Raw genomic sequence first — 19,716 nt, forward strand, 5'->3', positions numbered from 1 at the left:
AAAGAACTAAAAGAAATATAAAAAACTAATCTTGAAACTTCGCCTCTTTTTGCATGTGTCAGCAAAATTTTAGATAATGGCATGAATTGGCTGGTGTTCTGGGCCTGAAATTTTTCATAATGGGAAGTCCTCAGTTTTAAGTTTTGAATGAGAGTCTAACATTTCATGATTTAAGAAATTCATTACATATTTTCACACATAACATAATTCATTTTGCATACAAGAAAATTTACTTTGAAAGTAACACTTATCAAACCACCATTCGCACTATTTTCCTGCAACCTGTTCAAAATGTAAACAGCTGTGACATCATGCTCATTTCCTCTCTGATGGCTTCATCCACATTACACCCACCAACCACCAAAAGTACCTTCATTCTGACAGCTGTCATCCCTTCCACTATAAAACTGTGCACCTCGAAACCAAAAGGTCATAGGACCAAATCCCAATCTGAACATGCAAGTTTCCAATCCGCTTTTAATCTAGCCTTCACCTCTCAAGTGATGTGAGGAGACTCCAGGAATGACACAGGGTTCGAATTTCACTTTAAAATGTAGGTCTCCTTTTCTTGGTTGTATACCTAGGGTAATTGGAGACACACAAGTTGCCAAAGTGGCATTAGTTGAAAAGACTTCCACAAGGCCATTGAGCCACATAAAATTATTAGTTTAACATGGGTTTCAACACAGTTTTCACACATATAAATTGTCACTAAAGTCGAAAAAAAAAGTGTCATTTGCATTAGTGATCTGACAGTTACCCATTAGAGACAGTCCATGTGTAGATTAGTGTATAATCACAATTTTTAAGAAAAGTCATAAAAAGCACAGCATCTTCAATAAAGGAAAAGGGGCCTCTTGTTAATTAAATAATAGAGAACACATATAATAACAGGGAGAAAAAAACAAGATGACATGAAGTGCACTGACTGTGATGAGCCTAAAAGATGTGAAAATAGCGAAAGAAACGAAGTACTTTCACTAAATGCAGAATTAAAAACCAGTCAAGTATGAAGTCTCATAATAACAAGCAAGGAAATACTGGTACTATAATTAGCAGGGAACATGTCATGAGAATATGCCAACCTCAAGTAAGAAGAACAAAGAAGATATTTGTGTGCTCTCAGACAGGGCTTAGCTGGTATCATGTGTAACATGCAAACTATATTTAAGGTTACTGGAATACCGTATTTACTCGAATCTAAGACGCACTCGAATCTAAGCCGCACCCGAAAAATGAGACTCGAAATCGAGGAAAAAAATTTTCCCGAATCTAAGCCGCACCTGAAATTTGAGACTCGAAATTCAAGGGGAGAGAAAAGTTTCAGGCCGCACCTCCAAATCAAAACAAAGTTGGTCCATTGTAATACGAGACACAATTTAGGTCGAATGAATGACGATACAGCTACAGGAGTTTGGTTCGAGTCGTAAGCTTAACAGTTAAGTTTTACCAGGTAGCCATTGCTATACGTCAGGCGCTCCGTCCGTATTTATACGGGTACCCTTCCTTTACACGTACTTCGTCTGGTTTGAATCGATTGCTTATTTTGCTTTGATCTGATAAGTGCCGTTTTCTTTGTTATAGGTGTTAACGTCACTCTGAGCTGAAAATGCATTACTGTACTGTGTCATGCATTGTTTGTCTCATTCTGATAGTGCGTGTTTACGGCCTGTCGCCGCGCGCGGCATGGCTTGCTTTTGTGCGCGCTACCGCCGCTTACAATTAAAAAAAAAGAAAAGAGAGGAATCGTCTCACTAGCGAAACAATGGCAAGAGACTGCAATTTGTTGTTACTTACACTGCTTTCTTTGATAATGATCAACAAGAACCAAATAATAGACTGCATATGATAGAATATGTTCTGAACGAGAGTTAGGCGAAAATTTTTCTCCGTTTGAAAATCTTTGCGGCCGCTTCTCTAGTACGTCAAATTCTGCAAAGGAATTAGTCACCTTAGATTTAAAAATCTAATCAGTTGCCGTGCTTAATTTCTGACTGTATCACTATTAGGCATAAGAAAAATACGAATGTAAACATGACACGATACGTATATTCTTCCGCGTTTGCTGTTGTCTCACTCTAGTTTCGTAGTTTATTAGGCAGATAGGATTTAAATGAGATAGCAGCAAACACGAAAGAATACGTGGCATAATGTTTACATTCATATTATTCTTATGGTGAAGAGAATACTGCATGTGATTCACATTTCGTCAGGTTCCTATTAGCAACCACCTCGTCTCACAGGTAGTAAAAAATTCAACACGTAGAGTTGGCCATATTGAAAAACATCCCAAACAGTCTGGCCAGTCGGATTTTCGTAGTACATTGAAATTCTGCTACATTCGAAGATGAACAATACGGAATTTGTATTTACTTCGTTGGATAATGTACGAAAATGCAGTGGTCGAAACTCGGGGCGGAGAAAAAAGCTCGTCTTCCACTTTTTTTTTTTTTTAATTTATTTACTGACGCAGAGATTTTGGCGCCAGTATTTATCTCTGTGCCTACAAAGCATCCCCTTGTAGCGCTACATATATTCGACGGCAGAAGTTAGTTGTGGCGGCACCTACCAACATTTCTCAGAACTTCCGCTTGCTTTGCACTCGATTCTAAGCCGCAGGCAGTTTTTTGGATTACAAAAACCGGAAAAAAAGTGCGGCTTAGATTCGAGTAAATACGGTAACAAAACCAGGCGCTCCCATGAATGAAATTCTAAAAAACTGTGAAAATTTCTTGGAGCCTGGAAGAAACTGTTTAATAATCAGTGGTGCTAATGACGTTTGTAGGAATGAGGGAAAACTCGCCAAAAGAGCGCTATGAAGCACACTACAGAAAATTACAAATGTGAACTTCTATTTTGCAAGTATACCACAAAGATCTGATGGAAAAACCTTGTGTCAACAAAGAAATCGCTGTTACTAATAGAAAATTTGAAAAATGAACCATAGACCTTGCCGTTGGTGGGGAGGCTTGCGTGCCTCAGCGATACAGATAGTCGTACCGTAGGTACAACCACAACGGAGGGGTATCTGTTGAGAGGCCAGACAAACGTGTGGTTCCTGAAGAGGGGCAGCAGCCTTTTCAGTAGTCGCAAGGGCAACAGTCTGGATGATTGACTGATCTGGCCTTGTAACAATAACCAAAACGGCCTTGCTGTGCTGGTACTGCGAACGGCTGAAAGCAAGGGGAAACTACAGCCGCAATTTTTCCCAAGGACATGCAGCTTTACTGTATGATTAAATGATGATGGCGTCCTCTTGGGTAAAATATTCCGGAGGTAAAATAGTCCCCCATTCGGATCTCCGGGCGGGGACTACTCAAGAGGATGTCGTTATCAGGAGAAAGAAAACTGGCGTTCTACGGATCGGAGCGTGGAATGTCAGATCCCTTAATCGGGCAGGTAGGTTAGAAAATTTAAAAAGGGAAATGGATAGGTTAAAGTTAGATATAGTGGGAATTAGTGAAGTTCGGTGGCAGGAGGAACAAGACTTCTGGTCAGGTAACTACAGGGTTATAAACACAAAGTCAAATAGGGGTAATGCAGGAGTAGGTTTCATAATGAATAGGAAAATAGGAATGCGGGTAAGCCACTACAAACAGCATAGTGAACGCATTATTGTGGCCAAGACAGATACGAAGCCCACACCTACTACAGTAGTACAAGTTTATATGCCAACTAGCTCTGCAGATGATGAAGAAATTGAAGAAATGTATGATGAAATAAAAGAAATTATTCAGATAGTGAAGGGAGACGAAAATTTAATAGTCATGGGTGACTGGAATTCGAGTGTAGGAAAAGGGAGAGAAGGAAACGTAGTAGGTGAATATGGATTGGGGCTAAGAAATGAAAGAGGAAGCCGCCTGGTAGAATTTTGCACAGAGCACAACTTAATCATAGCTAACACTTGGTTTAAGAATCATGATAGAAGGTTGTATACATGGAAGAACCCTGGAGATACTAAAAGGTATCAGATAGATTATATAATGGTAAGACAGAGATTTAGGAACCAGGTTTTAAATTGTAAGACATTTCCAGGGGCAGATGTGGACTCTGACCACAATCTATTGGTTATGACCTGTAGATTAAAACTGAAGAAACTGCAAAAAGGTGGGAATTTAAGGAGATGGAACCTGGATAAACTGACTAAACCAGAGGTTGTACAGAGTTTCAGGCAGAGCATAAGGGAACAATTGACAGGAATGGGGGAAAGAAATACAGTAGAAGAAGAATGGGTAGCTTTGAGGGATGAAGTAGTGAAGGCAGCAGAGGATCTAGTAGGTAAAAAGACGAGGGCTAGTAGAAATCCTTGGGTAACAGAAGATACATTGAATTTAATTGATGAAAGGAGAAAATATAAAAATGTAGTAAATGAAGCAGGCAAAAAGGAATACCAACATCTCAAAAATGAGATCGACAGGAAGTGCAAAATGGCTAAGCAGGAATGGCTAGAGGACAAATGTAAGGATGTAGAGGCTTATCTCACTAGGGGTAAGATAGATACTGCCTACAGGAAAATTAAAGAGACGTTTGGAGATAAGAGAACCACTTGTATGAATATCAAGAGCTCAGATGGAAACCCAGTTCTAAGCAAAGAAGGGAAAGCAGAAAGGTGGAAGGAGTATATAGAGGGTCTATACAAGGGCGATGTACTTGAGCACAATATTATGGAAATGGAAGAGGATGTAGATGAAGATGAAATGGGAGATACGATACTGCGTGAAGAGTTTGACAGAGCACTGAAAGACCTGAGCCGAAACAAGGCCCCCGGAGTAGACAACATTCCATTGGAACTACTGACGGCCTTGGGAGAGCCAGTCCTGACAAAACTCTACCACCTGGTGAGCAAGATGTATGATACAGGTGAAATACCCTCAGACTTCAAGAAGAATATAATAATTCCAATCCCAACAAAAGCAGGTGTTGACAGATGTGAAAATTACCGAACTATCAGTTTAATAAGCCACAGCTGCAAAATACTAACATGTATTCTTTACAGACGAATGGAAAAACTAGTAGAAGCCGACCTCGGGGAAGATCAGTTTGGATTCCGTAGAAGTACTGGAACACGTGAGGCAATACTAACCTTACGACTTATCTTAGAAGAAAGATTAAGGAAAGGCAAACCTACGTTTCTAGCATTTGTAGACTTAGAGAAAGTTTTTGACAATGTTAACTGGAATACTCTCTTTCAAATTCTAAAGGTGGCAGGGGTAAAATACAGGGAGCGAAAGGCTATTTACAATTTGTACTGAAACCAGATGGCAGTTATAAGAGTCGAGGGACATGAAAGGGAAGCAGTTGTTGGGAAGGGAGTAAGACAGGGTTGTAGCCTCTCCCCAATGTTATTCAATCTGTATATTGAGCAAGCAGTAAAGGAAACAAAAGAAAAATTCGGAGTAGGTATTAAAATCCATGGAGAAGAAATAAAAACTTTGAGATTCGCCGATGACATTGTAATTCTGTCAGAGACAGCAAAGGACTTGGAAGAGCAGTTGAATGGAATGGATAGTGTCTTGAAAGGAGGATATAAGATAAACATCAACAAAAGCAAAACGAGGATAATGGAATGTAGTTGAATTAAGTCGGGTGATGCTGAGGGAATTAGATTAGGAAATGAGACACTTAAAGTAGTAAAGGAGTTTTGCTATTTGGGGAGCAAAATAACTGATGATGGTTGAAGTAGAGAGGATATAAAATGTAGACTGGCAATGGCAAGGAAAGTGTTTCTGAAGAAGAGAAATTTGTTAACATAGAGTATAGATTTAAGTGTCAGGAAGTCATTTCTGAAAGTATTTGTATGGAGTGTAGCCATGTATGGAAGTGAAGCATGGACGGTAAACAGTTTGGACAAGAAGAGAATATAAGCTTTCGAAATGTGGTGCTACAGAAGAATGCTGAAGATTAGATGGGTAGATCACATAACTAATGAGGAAGTATTGAATAGGATTGGGGAGAGGAGAAGTTTGTGGCACAACTTGACCAGAAGAAGGGATCGGCTGGTAGGACATGTTCTGCGGCATCAAGGGATCACCAATTTAGTACTGGAGGGCAGCGTGGAGGGTAAAAATCGTAGGGGGAGACCAAAAGATGAATACACTAAGCAGATTCAGAAGGATGTAGGTTGCAGTAGGTACTGGGAGATGAAGAAGCTTGCACAGGATAGAGTAGCATGGAGAGCTGCATCAAACCAGTCTCAGGACTGAAGACCACAACAACAACAACATGCGGAAGCTTCCCAAATGCCACATACGTGAATGTACCATCGTCAGGTAGAAGTCACTTTACCAGGCATGGGCTACACAGAAATAAACTTGGAAAAGCATTCATTAGCTGAGAAATACTTAACGCAGTGTTAGCAGTTGAAGACAAGAATATACCTACCATATCACTACCACCACCCATCACAGCAACTGAAATTCTCCAACATAAAAATGAAGCTGATTCACCAGCAACAGATCCAGAATCTTCACTTGCCACAAAAGTAGCTGAAGCAAATGAAGCCTCCTCAACAGCCCCAACAGTATCAGAGGCAGCTACAGACTATACATTAGCAAGAAATGTGCTTATGGCCAGCGAGTCATCAGATACAACAGGAATTCCAGCATCAAAAGTTGCAGCACATCCAGAAGAAAGAAAGACAAGATGCAGGAAGCCTATGTCCCTAAAGGATTTTTGGTACCCAGCCTCAACACGAAGAAAGTGTTGACACCAGAATTTACAAGTAAGAGTTCCTCTCAACTGAGTTGCAGCAGCTTAAAATTATTTAGCCTTAATATACAGTGTCTCAAAAATAAAATTCTAGATCTCAAGATTGTGGCCAGTGAATATTGTGTTGATTGTATTTGTATTCAAGAGCATTGGTGCAAAAATTATGAATTAGAAAACATTAATATTTCCCCATATATCTTGGTTAGCCACTTTTCTAGAAAGGAAACCAAGAATGGGGGCGTCTGCATTTATGTGAAATCAGATATTAAAGTCAAAAACAGGCCTGAAGCTGAACTCCTGAGCACAGAAAAACATTTTGAGGCAACAGCAGTGCAAATGTATGTAAAAAATAGGAAAATAACAGTCATGTCAGAGTATAGATCACCATGCGGAGATGCAGATATTTTTTTAAAATAAGATTGAAGAACTACTGAGCATCATACATGATGAGAAGTCATCAATAATTGTATGTGGGGACTTTAATGTCAATATGTTGGTAGATAGTCCATTTAAAATTAAATTCCTCAATATTCTACACATTTTCAACCTATATTCTAATATAAACAGTCCTACAAGGGTAACAGACATTTCAGAAAGTCTTATAGATAATATATTTTCAAATATAGAAAGCCCAGATACAGAAGTTTTGAATATTGACCTAGGAATATCTGATCATAATGCACTTATTATTAAAATGCTCACAGTTCCAATACATGCAAAAACAGTACATCATATGTATAAGAGAATTTTCTCTCCCGAAAACTGCAACCAATTTGGTATCACACTGACTAACCAATCTTGGGCAGAAGCATTGTCACAAACTGATACAGATGCTGCATACAATGTTTTCTCCTCTCTTTTCATGACAAATTTTGAAATGTGCTTTCCAAAAAGATTAGTTAAAATCAACTCATCTAGCAATAGACATACAAATTCTTGGATCGCATTTGGCATTAAAAACTCTTCCAAGACTATGAAAAGACTAAACTCTGAAATGAAAACCAATACTGACCTTAATTTCAAAAAACATGTTAGTAACTACAAAAAGGTATATAGAAGGGTAATTAATCTAGCAAAAGTATTAAGTAACAATAGACTAATAAGGAAGTCACACAATAAATCAAGGACCACATGGGAAATTGTTAAAAGCGAAATAGGAAAAAGCTCTAAAGACCAGGATATTGTACTCAAATCTAGTGATAACATTGAAATAAAGAAGGAAGTCTTGCCCAACTACATTAACAATTACTTTTGAAGTGTACTTGATAAATTAAGCAAGAGCTTTACCAATGAAGAGAAAACAACAGCTCCAGAAGTAGTCAATAGCATGATAATAAGTTCAACTAATAAATATGAAATACTGGAAGTAACTAACAGCATGAAATCCAAAATATCTGCAGGACTGGACAAAGTGCCAGTGACAATAATAAAAAAAGTTGCCACACAATTCTTGGAACCGCTGGTACATATTGCCAATTTACAGGGTGTCTATGACCCGGGACAACTGGGAGATCCAGGCATAACCCGGGAATTTTTTCACCTGGGAGAAAACCGGGAAAAACCCGGGAATTTTATTGAATTCCAGGAATTTTTCATTGTTTTTGTTCTCAGTTAAATTTTTGTAATTTTGACTGGTAAGAACCAATACTCTAACAATGGATATTATTGTATCCTGCTACTGCAGAATAATACTGCAGCAATAAAACATGAACAAGAGAAAAAACTAAAACAAAACTTAAATTGCAAAGGAAATGTGCCATATACAGCAACAAAACACAGTACTCATACAAGCGACTGCCAACAGCAAAATGTGTCAAAGGCTTTAGGAAGACTATGCAATGCTTCGTAACAACAAATTGCCTCTGATGAGCATGACGTCACAACTATTAACATTAGATTTGTTTTAGCAGTTATGAGTGGGATCATGTGCATGTGTAGTTGAGTAGTAACTTCTTCCACTTCTGGCTACAGAAACATGGCTGTTGGCTGTGTAAGCAGTCGCAGCAAAAGAAAAAAAAAAGGCAGCTAGGTGCTATCAGGAAAAATTTTACTGGCGCACCCAAGCTGCCAGATTGCGCAGCAGCCCTGGGTCTAGGAGTGGGAGGAGGGGGGGGGAGACAAATTCATATAAACCTTGTTTCACAAAGCATCTAGCATCCAGCGCACGTTGGTCTATCGATTATTCGTATGACTTTGAAATGTGTCCCTGTCGGTTTTTGAACATTGTTGAACACATTCTGAGTTGATTTCTGAATGAATCATAAGTTGATTTGTGAATGCGTGCATAGCGTACATGATGTCTCTGTCAGTGGAATCCTCATCACATCAAGAAATAAACTTTCCTGCAGACAAAAGGGGCTATACGAACTGAGCAGAGTATAGCCGAACGAAAGAAAGCCAACCACTGTCTGATTATGTGGTTGATTGGGTTTTCGAATGGTGAGTGTTGTTACGATTACCAGCAAAATCCATAGATTCAGACAACCAGAGTGTGAATAAACGACTAACAGGAATAACAGGTAAGAAAGATTACGTATTATCTTCTCGGTGTATCCAAGAAAATGAAATTTTGACAGAAAATTTTTGGCCAGATCGCTGTACTAGCAAGGGCCAGTTGTACAGTCGCCAGCTAGCAGCCTCTTTAAGGTCTGTTCTGGAAGTAGGGCGGAAAACACGTTGTACGAACACGTAACAATGCCTAACAGGAGAATAATCGTGGGATAACTAAACTGGTGATTCTGGCAGAGTTAGTGAAGTTAACCAGCGAATAAGCTTTGACATTGGCAGGAATAAATACAGAATTAGTGATGACAACATTGTTTGTTAGAATGAGGAAGGAGAAGAAACAGGGACATCACACAAATTATGGAAGAATAAGGCTATTCCAGATTTATATAAAAATTTCAAACTACTACTTTTCGATCTCATGCTTGAGAAACTGGAGCATATGAATGAAGTGTAAAACTATTTCCTAACGTAAAGATTTTTGCTTGTGGTAGGCCTATTAGGCATTTGATATTGGTACTTTGTGAATTATATTCCGTCATGTTATAAAAACGACTATTTCTGCCAAAACAGTCTCGTTTATTTGGCATGTGTTACAATTGCTGCAGTATTATAAAGGCCTATTTAATTTTATCTCTCAGACAGTGACAAAATATAGGTAATCAGGTCGAGAAACCACACCAGTCTTGGGCATATTTGTAATTACAGCTTTTTCAGTATAAGACAACGACATTTCGATTTTCCATGTAGCAAAACATGTGACGAACTTTGATGAGGTAACAGATCCTTTCGCAGAGGAAAGCACATCATGTAAAGCTGTAGCAAGATAAGAGAGAAAAAAAATCTAGGAGCTAAGGATTGAAGAAATGTGTACTATCTTGCTTGTCTCTTCTCTTTACTGGCTTTATGTTTCCTATACTTAATTTTATGTCACACAAAGCAGCAAGTTGTTAGCTAATAAGGAATAAAGAGTGCAAATTTTGTGAAGAGCTTTGTTTTTAAAAAAAAAAAAAAAAAAAAAAAAAAAAAAAAAAAAAAAAAAAAAAAAAAAAAAAAAGAGGGGCAGGATGTCAAACCAGCCGAATGGAAGCAGGAGAGGCACCATAGGACATTTTAATTTCTGCTGTCCTGAATATAGTTTCATGGCATCCAGTACAAAATATACACATTTCAATTCCACAGACCGAAATATAGTGACGTGCAATAGAAGAATGGTGTGTAAAGAGGTGTGGCGCTGCACTTTGGCACACTTAAGATCACATAACATGTCTTACAATTTCTCGGACACGTATGTTTTATGTATCAGAGTCTTCAGAAAGTTGTGCACTACAAAATGAATGTATTTTTGAAAATTCGATTGTTTTTAAATTTTTGACATCCTATCTCAAACGCTCGAGGGACACCACTGTCTACTATTGCCCCAGTTCGGAAATATCGTAGATACGGGTGATGCGCAGAGCAGTCTTGAGTTATAATAGGGAAGCGGGTAGTCTCCATGTGACACGTGTTTACATTTAGTGATTTTGCTGTTTCCTCTTTGTCTACTGCACTCATGTCAAATGAAAACATAATTGATTTCTTTGGCCGGGAGCTATAATGTGAATTAAAATACATTCACATAATTACGGAAGGCTAAAATACGTTATTAGTTTCAGATTTGATTTTATTTCCACCTTTCTGACAGTCAAGCATTAATTTCCATGCAGAACAATGAAGTTATTTTTATCGGTTTGCTGAAGAAATTTTCTTTTATTAATCTTTTCTGCCGAGGCAGTCAATATATTTGAAACAAAGGCTTTAATTTCAAACTATTGGCTAGTTTCAGCTCTTCTAGTGCATTTCAAGTGTACGTCTTCATCTTCTAGCACGTATGGCATTATGCCATAACAAAGAACCAGACATGAGATAACAACGTACTGGTACTCACGGAAATTTACATCCCGAAATCACATTCAAAATATCAGGTCGATGCCTACTTCACTGGGAATCTGGGACTAATTTAAAAATCAGCTCTTTGATGACGAACCACTTAGAAGAAGATCACACTTTTATGTCATTATCAAAAAATTTACTGGCACATTTGTGTGATATATCTTAAAATGTAATACGTGCACAAAAGACCAACATTATATGTGAAAGCTTAGCTTCTCTTGCAGTGTATTGGCCTTAGAGACCAATATTTTATGTGAAAGCTTTTTTTTCTTGTAGCAACATTATATATATTAATTTAAACCATTAACTTTTCCTGTTCCTGTGTTCACGCTACTTAACAGTGATGTTGCTATTGGCTGACTACACCACGTGTCCGAAGCTCTGAATATCTGCTGACATCGGCTGGCGAGATCACGTGACATGAGCTATGACTGGCTTACAAATACACATCGCAATCTCGATTTCAATGCTTTGGAAAGTAACATGCGGTGTTTGGTGGAATTCGAATTTATACTTTCATAATACGAAAATATGCAGCGTACATGTTACTGCACATCAAACATCTTTCCAAAAGGTGTTGCGTCTTCTAAAGTGCCGAGAAATTCTACGCCCATGTATAAAACCATAATCATTCAAAGGATTGATTGTTATACAGTACCGAGAGGAAATATATTGTTAATTAACGGGGGAAAACTATGTTTCCACCCGGGAGAAAGTTTATTTTTAACCGAGAAATCCGGAAATTTTTTTTCCTTGCCCACGTATACACCCTGATTTATCATTCAGTGAAGGTGTGTTGCCCCAAAGACTGAAAATTTCTAAGGTTAAACCATTATTCAAAAATGGGGATATACATAAGGTAGAAAACTATAGACCTATATCGCTCCTTCCATCTTTATCAAAAGTTTTTGAAAAACTGATGAACATTAGACTCATAAGCTACCTTGACACCTTCAATCTTCTAAATTGTAATCAACATGGTTTTCGTACAGGTTACAGCACAGAAACAGCTATACAGGCCTATACGGAAGAAATTATTATGAATTTAGACAAAAACAAATGTGTGGTAGGAATCAAGCTAGATTTTTCCAAGGCCTTCGATACAGTAGATCATCAAATTCTCCTTGACAAACTGGAGGCAGTAGGCATTACAGGAATTGGGAGGAAATGGTTTGAGTACTATCTCCAAGATAGAACACAGGTTGTGGAACTCACCTCATCTCAGAATAAGCAAAAGATAAAGTGGGTTTCTGATGCTAAGAAAGTGGAAATAGGTGTCCCTCAGGGTAGAGCTCTTGGTCCCCTATTATTCCTAATCTATATAAATGACATTGAAAGGCCCAACAGATCATCAAAAATTATGTTATTTGCAGATGATACAAGCATAATTATAAGTGATGACAGCAAATCCTTATTCACGACAGCTGAAAAGGTTCTGAAGAGTGTGCAACAGTGGTTTTACACTAATAAGTTAACACTCAATTTAAATAAAACAGATTACATACAGTATGGTAAAGTAAATGAGAAGGATGATCACCATTTATCATTGAGTGCACATGAAATAGAGAAAGTCTGGACTACAAAATTTTTGGGCATGTACATTGATCAGCACTTGAGCTGGAAGGACCACATCACATACATATCCAAAAACTCAATTCAGCATGTTTTGCACTGAGAATAATTTCTAGAGTTTGCAGTGCAGAATGTACAATATTAGTGTATATGGCTTATTTCGATTCCATTATATCCTATGGAATAACATTCTGGGTTGCAACTAAATGTCGCTTGAGAGAGGTTTTTAAATTACAGAAAAGGGCCATCAGAATTATTATACACAGCTCCCCACAAACACATTGCAAGCCCTTGTTCATGTAGCTAAACATACTTACAGTACCATCTTTGTACATATTAAAAAGCATACTGCATACAAGAACACACTTGAGTAGTTTACGTGTAAATTCAGATCTTCATTACTACAATACATGTATCTGTAAGAATCTGCATGTAGAAAGAACAAGAAAAACAAAAACTGAAAAACATGTGAGCCACTATGGAATAAAGCTTTATAATGCTCTGCCCACTCTGCATCAGGGGAACAGAAGATGAAGGAAAATCTAGGTCAGAATTTAAAAAAATTATGATAAATAAATGTTTTTATAGCATAGAGGAATACTTTGAATCCTTAAATAACTAACTGATAGTTGTATTGTTAATATCATGTTCTCACTGTCCGTTCTATGTCTCATTTATACTCTTTTTTAACTCTAAAATTATGTTTAATATGTGTTTTCCAAAATGTACTAAATATATATAAATCCATCACATACGGTACATGTTAAAGGAGCATGTAAAAGAACAACACATTAATTCAATGTTTTATTTTTCAACATATTATATAATGTTAATTTTATGTGTTTTAATTCAACGTTTTAATTTTTAACATAATGTTAATTTTGTGTGTTTGATAGAAATTTGTAATATTCTGCTGTGCACATTCTGGACAGTATTATGACAATTCCTATATCATGTACATGATGAAAAGGATGATAATAAATGAAATGAAATGCATAACATACCACGTTGGGCATTGTACTTATTGGGCTCATACTGCTGAATAAGATCCTTAGCTCTAGATGTGTTTGCATAAGGGTAGAGTATTTCATTCAGTCTCGGATCTCTCTGAGTCTTGTTGAGGAACTCCACAAACTGTGCTGCTGTCATAAATCTTCTCTTCTGTGTGCCACAGCTGAAATTAACATGGTAGGTAGATTCAGTTTTACTTCAGAATCATCCTTATTAATGTCAATCTCATATCAGATGGAATTGTACTTACAGTTCCTCAAATATTTTTTCTACTTCAGTTCTCTGTGTCAGATTTTTGTAGAAGTTGAAGAAGTCCTCAAACTGGAATTTCTGTAGACTTAAAGCATCATTCTGAAAGATTTTTTTTGCATGACATCAATTCATTCACAATGAAAAATGTATTTGAGCAAGGTAAATAAATTATATTCATTTCAGAAGGTGCATAACAAATAATGAAACTCTAAATCCTCACCTTCCCTGATGGAAACCCAGATATATCCAGAGCTTTTTCAACTCTCTTTCGATCTTCCTTGTTTTGTGTAAATATTTTTATAACACTGAAAACACAAATAAAGAGATCAAAAGACTGACAAGGTGGATTATATTGTAAAATTCTTTCCTCTCTTTCACCCATAATATCAAAATACACTAACATACTTTTTAATGGGAATTTTTCCAGTTTTGTCTGTCAATAGTGTAAGTCTAGAATGAACTTTCTTCAAAAATCTCAATGTTGAGCTATTAAGCTGAAGCATATTGTACACTATTTTCAGAATTTCTTCAGTCCATAACTGAAACACAAGAGAACACACATTAATATGAAAGATTCACAGAGCAACAACTGAGGAGGTCGATGGGCAACACTGCTACGCCACACGAATACACATATTATAATTTGCTATATGTTTGACTAAAGACAAGAACATAAATACAATAAAATAAAAGAATTTATAATGTAGACAACACTTTCTAGCATTACATATGGAATTACCTGTCACCAGCATGTGGTGTGCTTGAGAAAACAGCAGATAACATTATCAGACTAAACCCTACTCAGCACTTCTTCTGCTGATCCCTTCAATTTTAGTAAATGAAACAGTAAATACTATAATGAAAATTATTCACTAAGGTCCTTACATTTCATTTCTAATAGTTGTGATTATTGGCTACTGATTTGTATCTTAGCTTTTCTCTACCTGTAGGTGCTTCAACAATCGTAACACACAACCTTTATATTATTTACAGAAGACTCTCTTGTGAGAACATTCAGTAAAATTTAATGTTAAAGAGTGTCTTATGAAGCTGCTGGTGCTGGATGAATGGTCATGAAATTATTTGGATAGCTCAGAAGTCTGTGACATAGCGGTCACTAGAACATGGGACTCATACAGTCATTATGGATTGGTGATTGTGTTTGACAACAAATTATGTTATGGAACTTCTGGATAAGCATTAAATAAATATCAATTCTCTTCACATAAATATATTTGTGATGATCATGATACTACTGTTTCTTCCTAACTAGCTGTATACTTAAAATGATGTTAAGTTCATGGATGTCAATGAAGAACAGCCACTGAGTGCAGGAATAAAAGAACAATATATACTGCACTACGCATAAGAGTGGTCGTTACTCCTCAAGAAATAAGTAATGAACAAATAAATACTAGTTTCTGGAAGATAATATCAAAGTGAACGATATAGGTGGATGGTGAATTGTTTCATTTTTATCAGTTATAACTGTCAACTTTTATTTTTTCTTGATTGGTCTGGTTGCTTTTTGCACAATATTGTATACTCCATGGACTGTAATTCCACCTACACTCAATTAAGGCATATTGATTTTATCTTGAAATAAACAACTTGCTCAAAAATTTTGCTCCTGCTACACCAACCTTTGGTTGCCACCACCTATTTTGAAACTGTGGCTGTTTTATGTCAAAATAATACAAGAACAGAATTCAATTAGATTAGAGATTAGTACTTGTTCCATAGATCATGAATACGAGACTTTGTAATGATGTGGAACATGTCAGGTTAATAAAAGGTGTCAATACAAGATATTACATTACACAAAATATTACATGACACTTAATTTTTTTTGGTGGGGGGTGAGGAAATTACCCACTTGCTACATCCAAAAATTCATCTAATGAGTAGAAGGAGTTGCCATTCAGAAATTCTTTTAGTTTCCTTTTAAATGCTATATGGCTATCTGTAAGACTTTCGATGCTATTAGGTAAGTGACAAAGACTTTTGTGGCAGTATAATTTACCCCCTTCTGAGCCAAAGTTAGATTTAACCTTAAGTAGTGAAGATCATTCTTTCTCCTAGTGTTGTAGCTATGTACACTGCTATTACTTTTGAATTCGTTTGGATTGTTAATAACAAATTTCATAAGTGAATATATATATTGTGAGGCTACAGTGAGGATCCATAGCTCTTTAAATAAGCGTCTGCAAGATGATCTTGGATGAGCTCCAGCAATTATTCTGATTACACGCTTTTGTTCAATGAACACTCTTTTACTCAATGATGAGTTACCCCAGAATATGACGCCATACGAAAGCAGAGAATGAAAATAGGCGTAGTAAGCTAATTTACTGAGATGTATATCACCAAAATTTGCAATGACCCTAATAGCATAAGTAGCTGAACTCAAACATTTCAGCAGATCTTCAGTGTGTTTTTTCCAGTTCAGCCCCTCATCAATGCACACATCTAGAAATTTTGAATATTCTACCTTAGCTACCGATTTCTGATCAAAGTCTCTATTTATTAATGGTGTCATCCCATTTACTGTGTGGTACTGCATATACTGTGTTTTGTCAAAGTTTAATGAGAGCCTATTTGCAGAGAACCACTTAATGATTTTCTGAAAAACATCGTTTACAATTTCATCAGTTAATTCTTGTCTGTTGGGTGTGATAGCTATACTTGTATCATCGGCAAAAAGTACCAGCTTTGCATCTTCATGAATATAGAATGGCAAGTCATTAATATATATTAAGTACAGCAGAGGACCCAAGACCGAACCTTGCAGCACCCCATTCTTGATTGTTCCCCAGTTTGAGAAATCACCAGTTTTATTTATATATTAGAAGGCTAGGTGGCCCATGAAATGAGCACCAAATGAGTACGGATAAACAATCTGTGACAACAGCATCAGATGCACAACACAAATCAATGCACACAAAATGGGCACAGAAATAAATTAAGAAGATGAAGAAGAAATGCTTTGATATTCAGACTGTTATTACGCACAATAGGTCAGTGCAACCCAGTCTTGCTCTGTATATCACAGGATGGCACTCTGAATTTAGAGAAGGAAGTTTAGGCAACAAATCAGGAATTAATTTGATCTGTAAATGTTAAAGACACACCAATAGTCTAGGAGTGGCGTCTTTGATTATTAATCAAAACATCCTCTGTCCTAGATTCGAACCATGCCACAACTTAAATTCTGAATGAAAATCATCAGCATTGGCAGCTGAAGATTTCTGGCATAAGATGTTACTCTCATTCTGCCAATGGCCCTGTCAAAGAGGGCAGAGAAGCAGACAGAGGTTCAGGGCAGTGTCTTGCTCTTGAGGTGGGAAACTGACCCTAAAGGTGGAAGAACCGGCAATGATCAATGCCATCATATTGCAGAAGGCAATAGAAATAATGTGTACTCACACAAAAAGTGTGATGATGATCTCTGTGTTGGCAAAAGATTCTGAAATACCCCATTCTGATCTCTGGAAGGAGTGTGCCATGAGGAGGGGGACGATGAGAAAAAGACTGAATAACCAATGAAAGGAAAACATTCTACGAATCGAGGCATGGAATGTCAGAAGTTAGAATGTGGTAGGGAAGCTAAGAAATCTGAAAACGAAAATGCTAAGGCAAAATCTAGGTATAGAGCGGATCAGTGATGGAAAGAAAACAAGGATTCCTGCTCAGAGAAGTAAAGGGTAATATCAACATAGCAGAAAATGGCATAATGGGAGTAGGATTCATTATGAATAGGAAGGTAGCCCAGAGAGTGTGTTACTATGAACAGTTCAGTGAAAGGGTTGTTCTCATCAGAATCAACAGCAAACCAACACCAACAACAATAGTTCAGATATATGTGCCGACATCGTGAGCTGATGATGAGGAAAAGTATATGATGACACTGGTTTCAGTTGCCCGAGACTGCAGTCGTGTGTGTTAGTTGCGTTTGCATGAGTGTGTGTGTGCATATCTGTGTCTATTGTTGACAAAGGCCATTGGTCGAAAGCTTTAAGTGTGAAAATCTTTTTGTTGTGCCTATCTGTGACTCAGCAACTCCACTATATGGTGAGTGGCAACTTTCCATCTCATAATATTGTCAGCTAGTAATAGCAAACACTCTATGCAAAAATCACAAGAAGAGGATGTATACTTAAAGGTCAGGAGATATGGGAAAATTTCAGTTAGATTACATCATTGTCAAACAGAGATCCTGAAATCAGACACTGGACTGTATGGTGTAACCAGGAGCACATATAGACTCAGATCACAATTTAGTTGTACAAAGAAGTTGGATTTGGAAGTACTAAGAAATGAAGAGATATGCTGGAAGTTCTCTAACACCATAGATACTGCAATAAGGAATAGCTTGGTAGGCTTTCAGCTGAAGAGGAATGGATATCTCTAACAGGGCCAATCACGGAAGTTGGAAAGAAAAACATGGGTACAAAGCAGATATACTTTGGTTGATTGATAAAAGAAGGAAGTATAAAAATGTCCAGGGAAATTCAGGAATACAGTTCCTTATGAATGAAATAAATGGAAGTGCAGGGAAGCTGCATAGAAAAGGCGAAGAAATCAAAAAAAAGAAATGATTGTCACAAGGACTGGAGCAGCATATAGAAAAACCAAAACAATCTTCGATGAAATGAAAAACAAGTGTGGTAACATTAAGAGCACAATGAGAATTCCACATTCAAAAGGAGAAGACTTGTCTTACAATATTACAGAAGAAGAGGCAGGAGTTGATGTAGATGAGATAAGGGATTCAGTTTTAATGTCAGAATTTACAAGAGCTTTGGAAGACCTAAAATCAAATAGTCCATCAGAATTTCTAAAATCATTCGGGTAAGTTGTAACAATACAACTATTCACATTGGTGTGCAGAATGTATGAGTCTTGAACACCATCTGGAAAAATATCATCCAAATAATTCCAAAGACTGCAAGAGCTGACAAGTACAAGAATTACTGCATAATCAGCTTAACAGCTCATGCATCCAAGTTGTTGACAAGAATAATATGCAGAAGATTTTGCATCCGTAGTAGAATACTACATGTGTACCCTGGATAGCATCTATTTATAGACATAAACTAAATGAACTAGTGCTGACTGGCAGCCAGACAATCATATTGATCTCCTGGCTTTTTAAAAGCACATCCTAATTGAAATGGCAAAGACGAAACCCATCGGTCATTCTCATGGCCAGTTGACAAGAAAACTGGGACCTTGCTTCAGGATTTGCCAGCTAAATATAGAAGAAAAAGCAGGGCTAAGAGTGATGTGCTGCAAAAGGTTCTATGCAGAAGAAAGGAAAAGAAGACAGGATGTGTTGAATGACGATCAGTTTGGCTTTAGGAAAGGTAAAGGAACCAAAGAGCCAGTTCTGATGATGCAAGATGTTCAAAATTCTGAGGAAAACAGGGGTAAACTATAGGGAGAGGTTGGTAATACACAACATGTACAAGAGGGGTTGGGTTGTTTGGGAGAAGAGACCAAACTGTGAGGTCATCGGTCTCATCAGATTAGGGAAGGCCAGGGAAGGAAGTCGGCCGTGCCCTTTCAAAGGAACAATCCTGGCATTTGCCTTAAGCAATTTAGGGAAATCACAGAAAACCTAAATCAGGATGGCTGGACATGGGATTGAACCGTTGTCCTCCTGAATGCAAGCCCAGTGTGCTAACCAATGCGCCACCTTGCTCGGTGACATGTACAAGAGCCAAATGGGAACAA

At 37.4% G+C, this 19,716-nt stretch overlaps 1 protein-coding gene across 1 annotated transcript in view; it reads right to left on the reverse strand.

Annotated features, from left to right (window-relative positions):
- Positions 1–19,716, reverse strand: part of LOC126091919 (1-phosphatidylinositol 4,5-bisphosphate phosphodiesterase classes I and II) — a 433,185-nt gene that overhangs the window by 288,361 nt on the left and 125,108 nt on the right. Inside the window, exons 4-7 of the mRNA XM_049907237.1 lie at positions 14,386–14,519; positions 14,201–14,285; positions 13,979–14,079; positions 13,722–13,891 (exon numbers count right to left, since the gene is read on the reverse strand). Coding sequence (XP_049763194.1) covers positions 13,722–13,891; positions 13,979–14,079; positions 14,201–14,285; positions 14,386–14,519 — 490 coding nt within the window. The remainder of the gene's footprint in view (positions 1–13,721; positions 13,892–13,978; positions 14,080–14,200; positions 14,286–14,385; positions 14,520–19,716) is intronic.

Source organism: Schistocerca cancellata, chromosome 7 (genome assembly GCF_023864275.1).
Source record: "Schistocerca cancellata isolate TAMUIC-IGC-003103 chromosome 7, iqSchCanc2.1, whole genome shotgun sequence".
Classification (NCBI taxonomy): domain Eukaryota; kingdom Metazoa; phylum Arthropoda; class Insecta; order Orthoptera; family Acrididae; genus Schistocerca; species Schistocerca cancellata.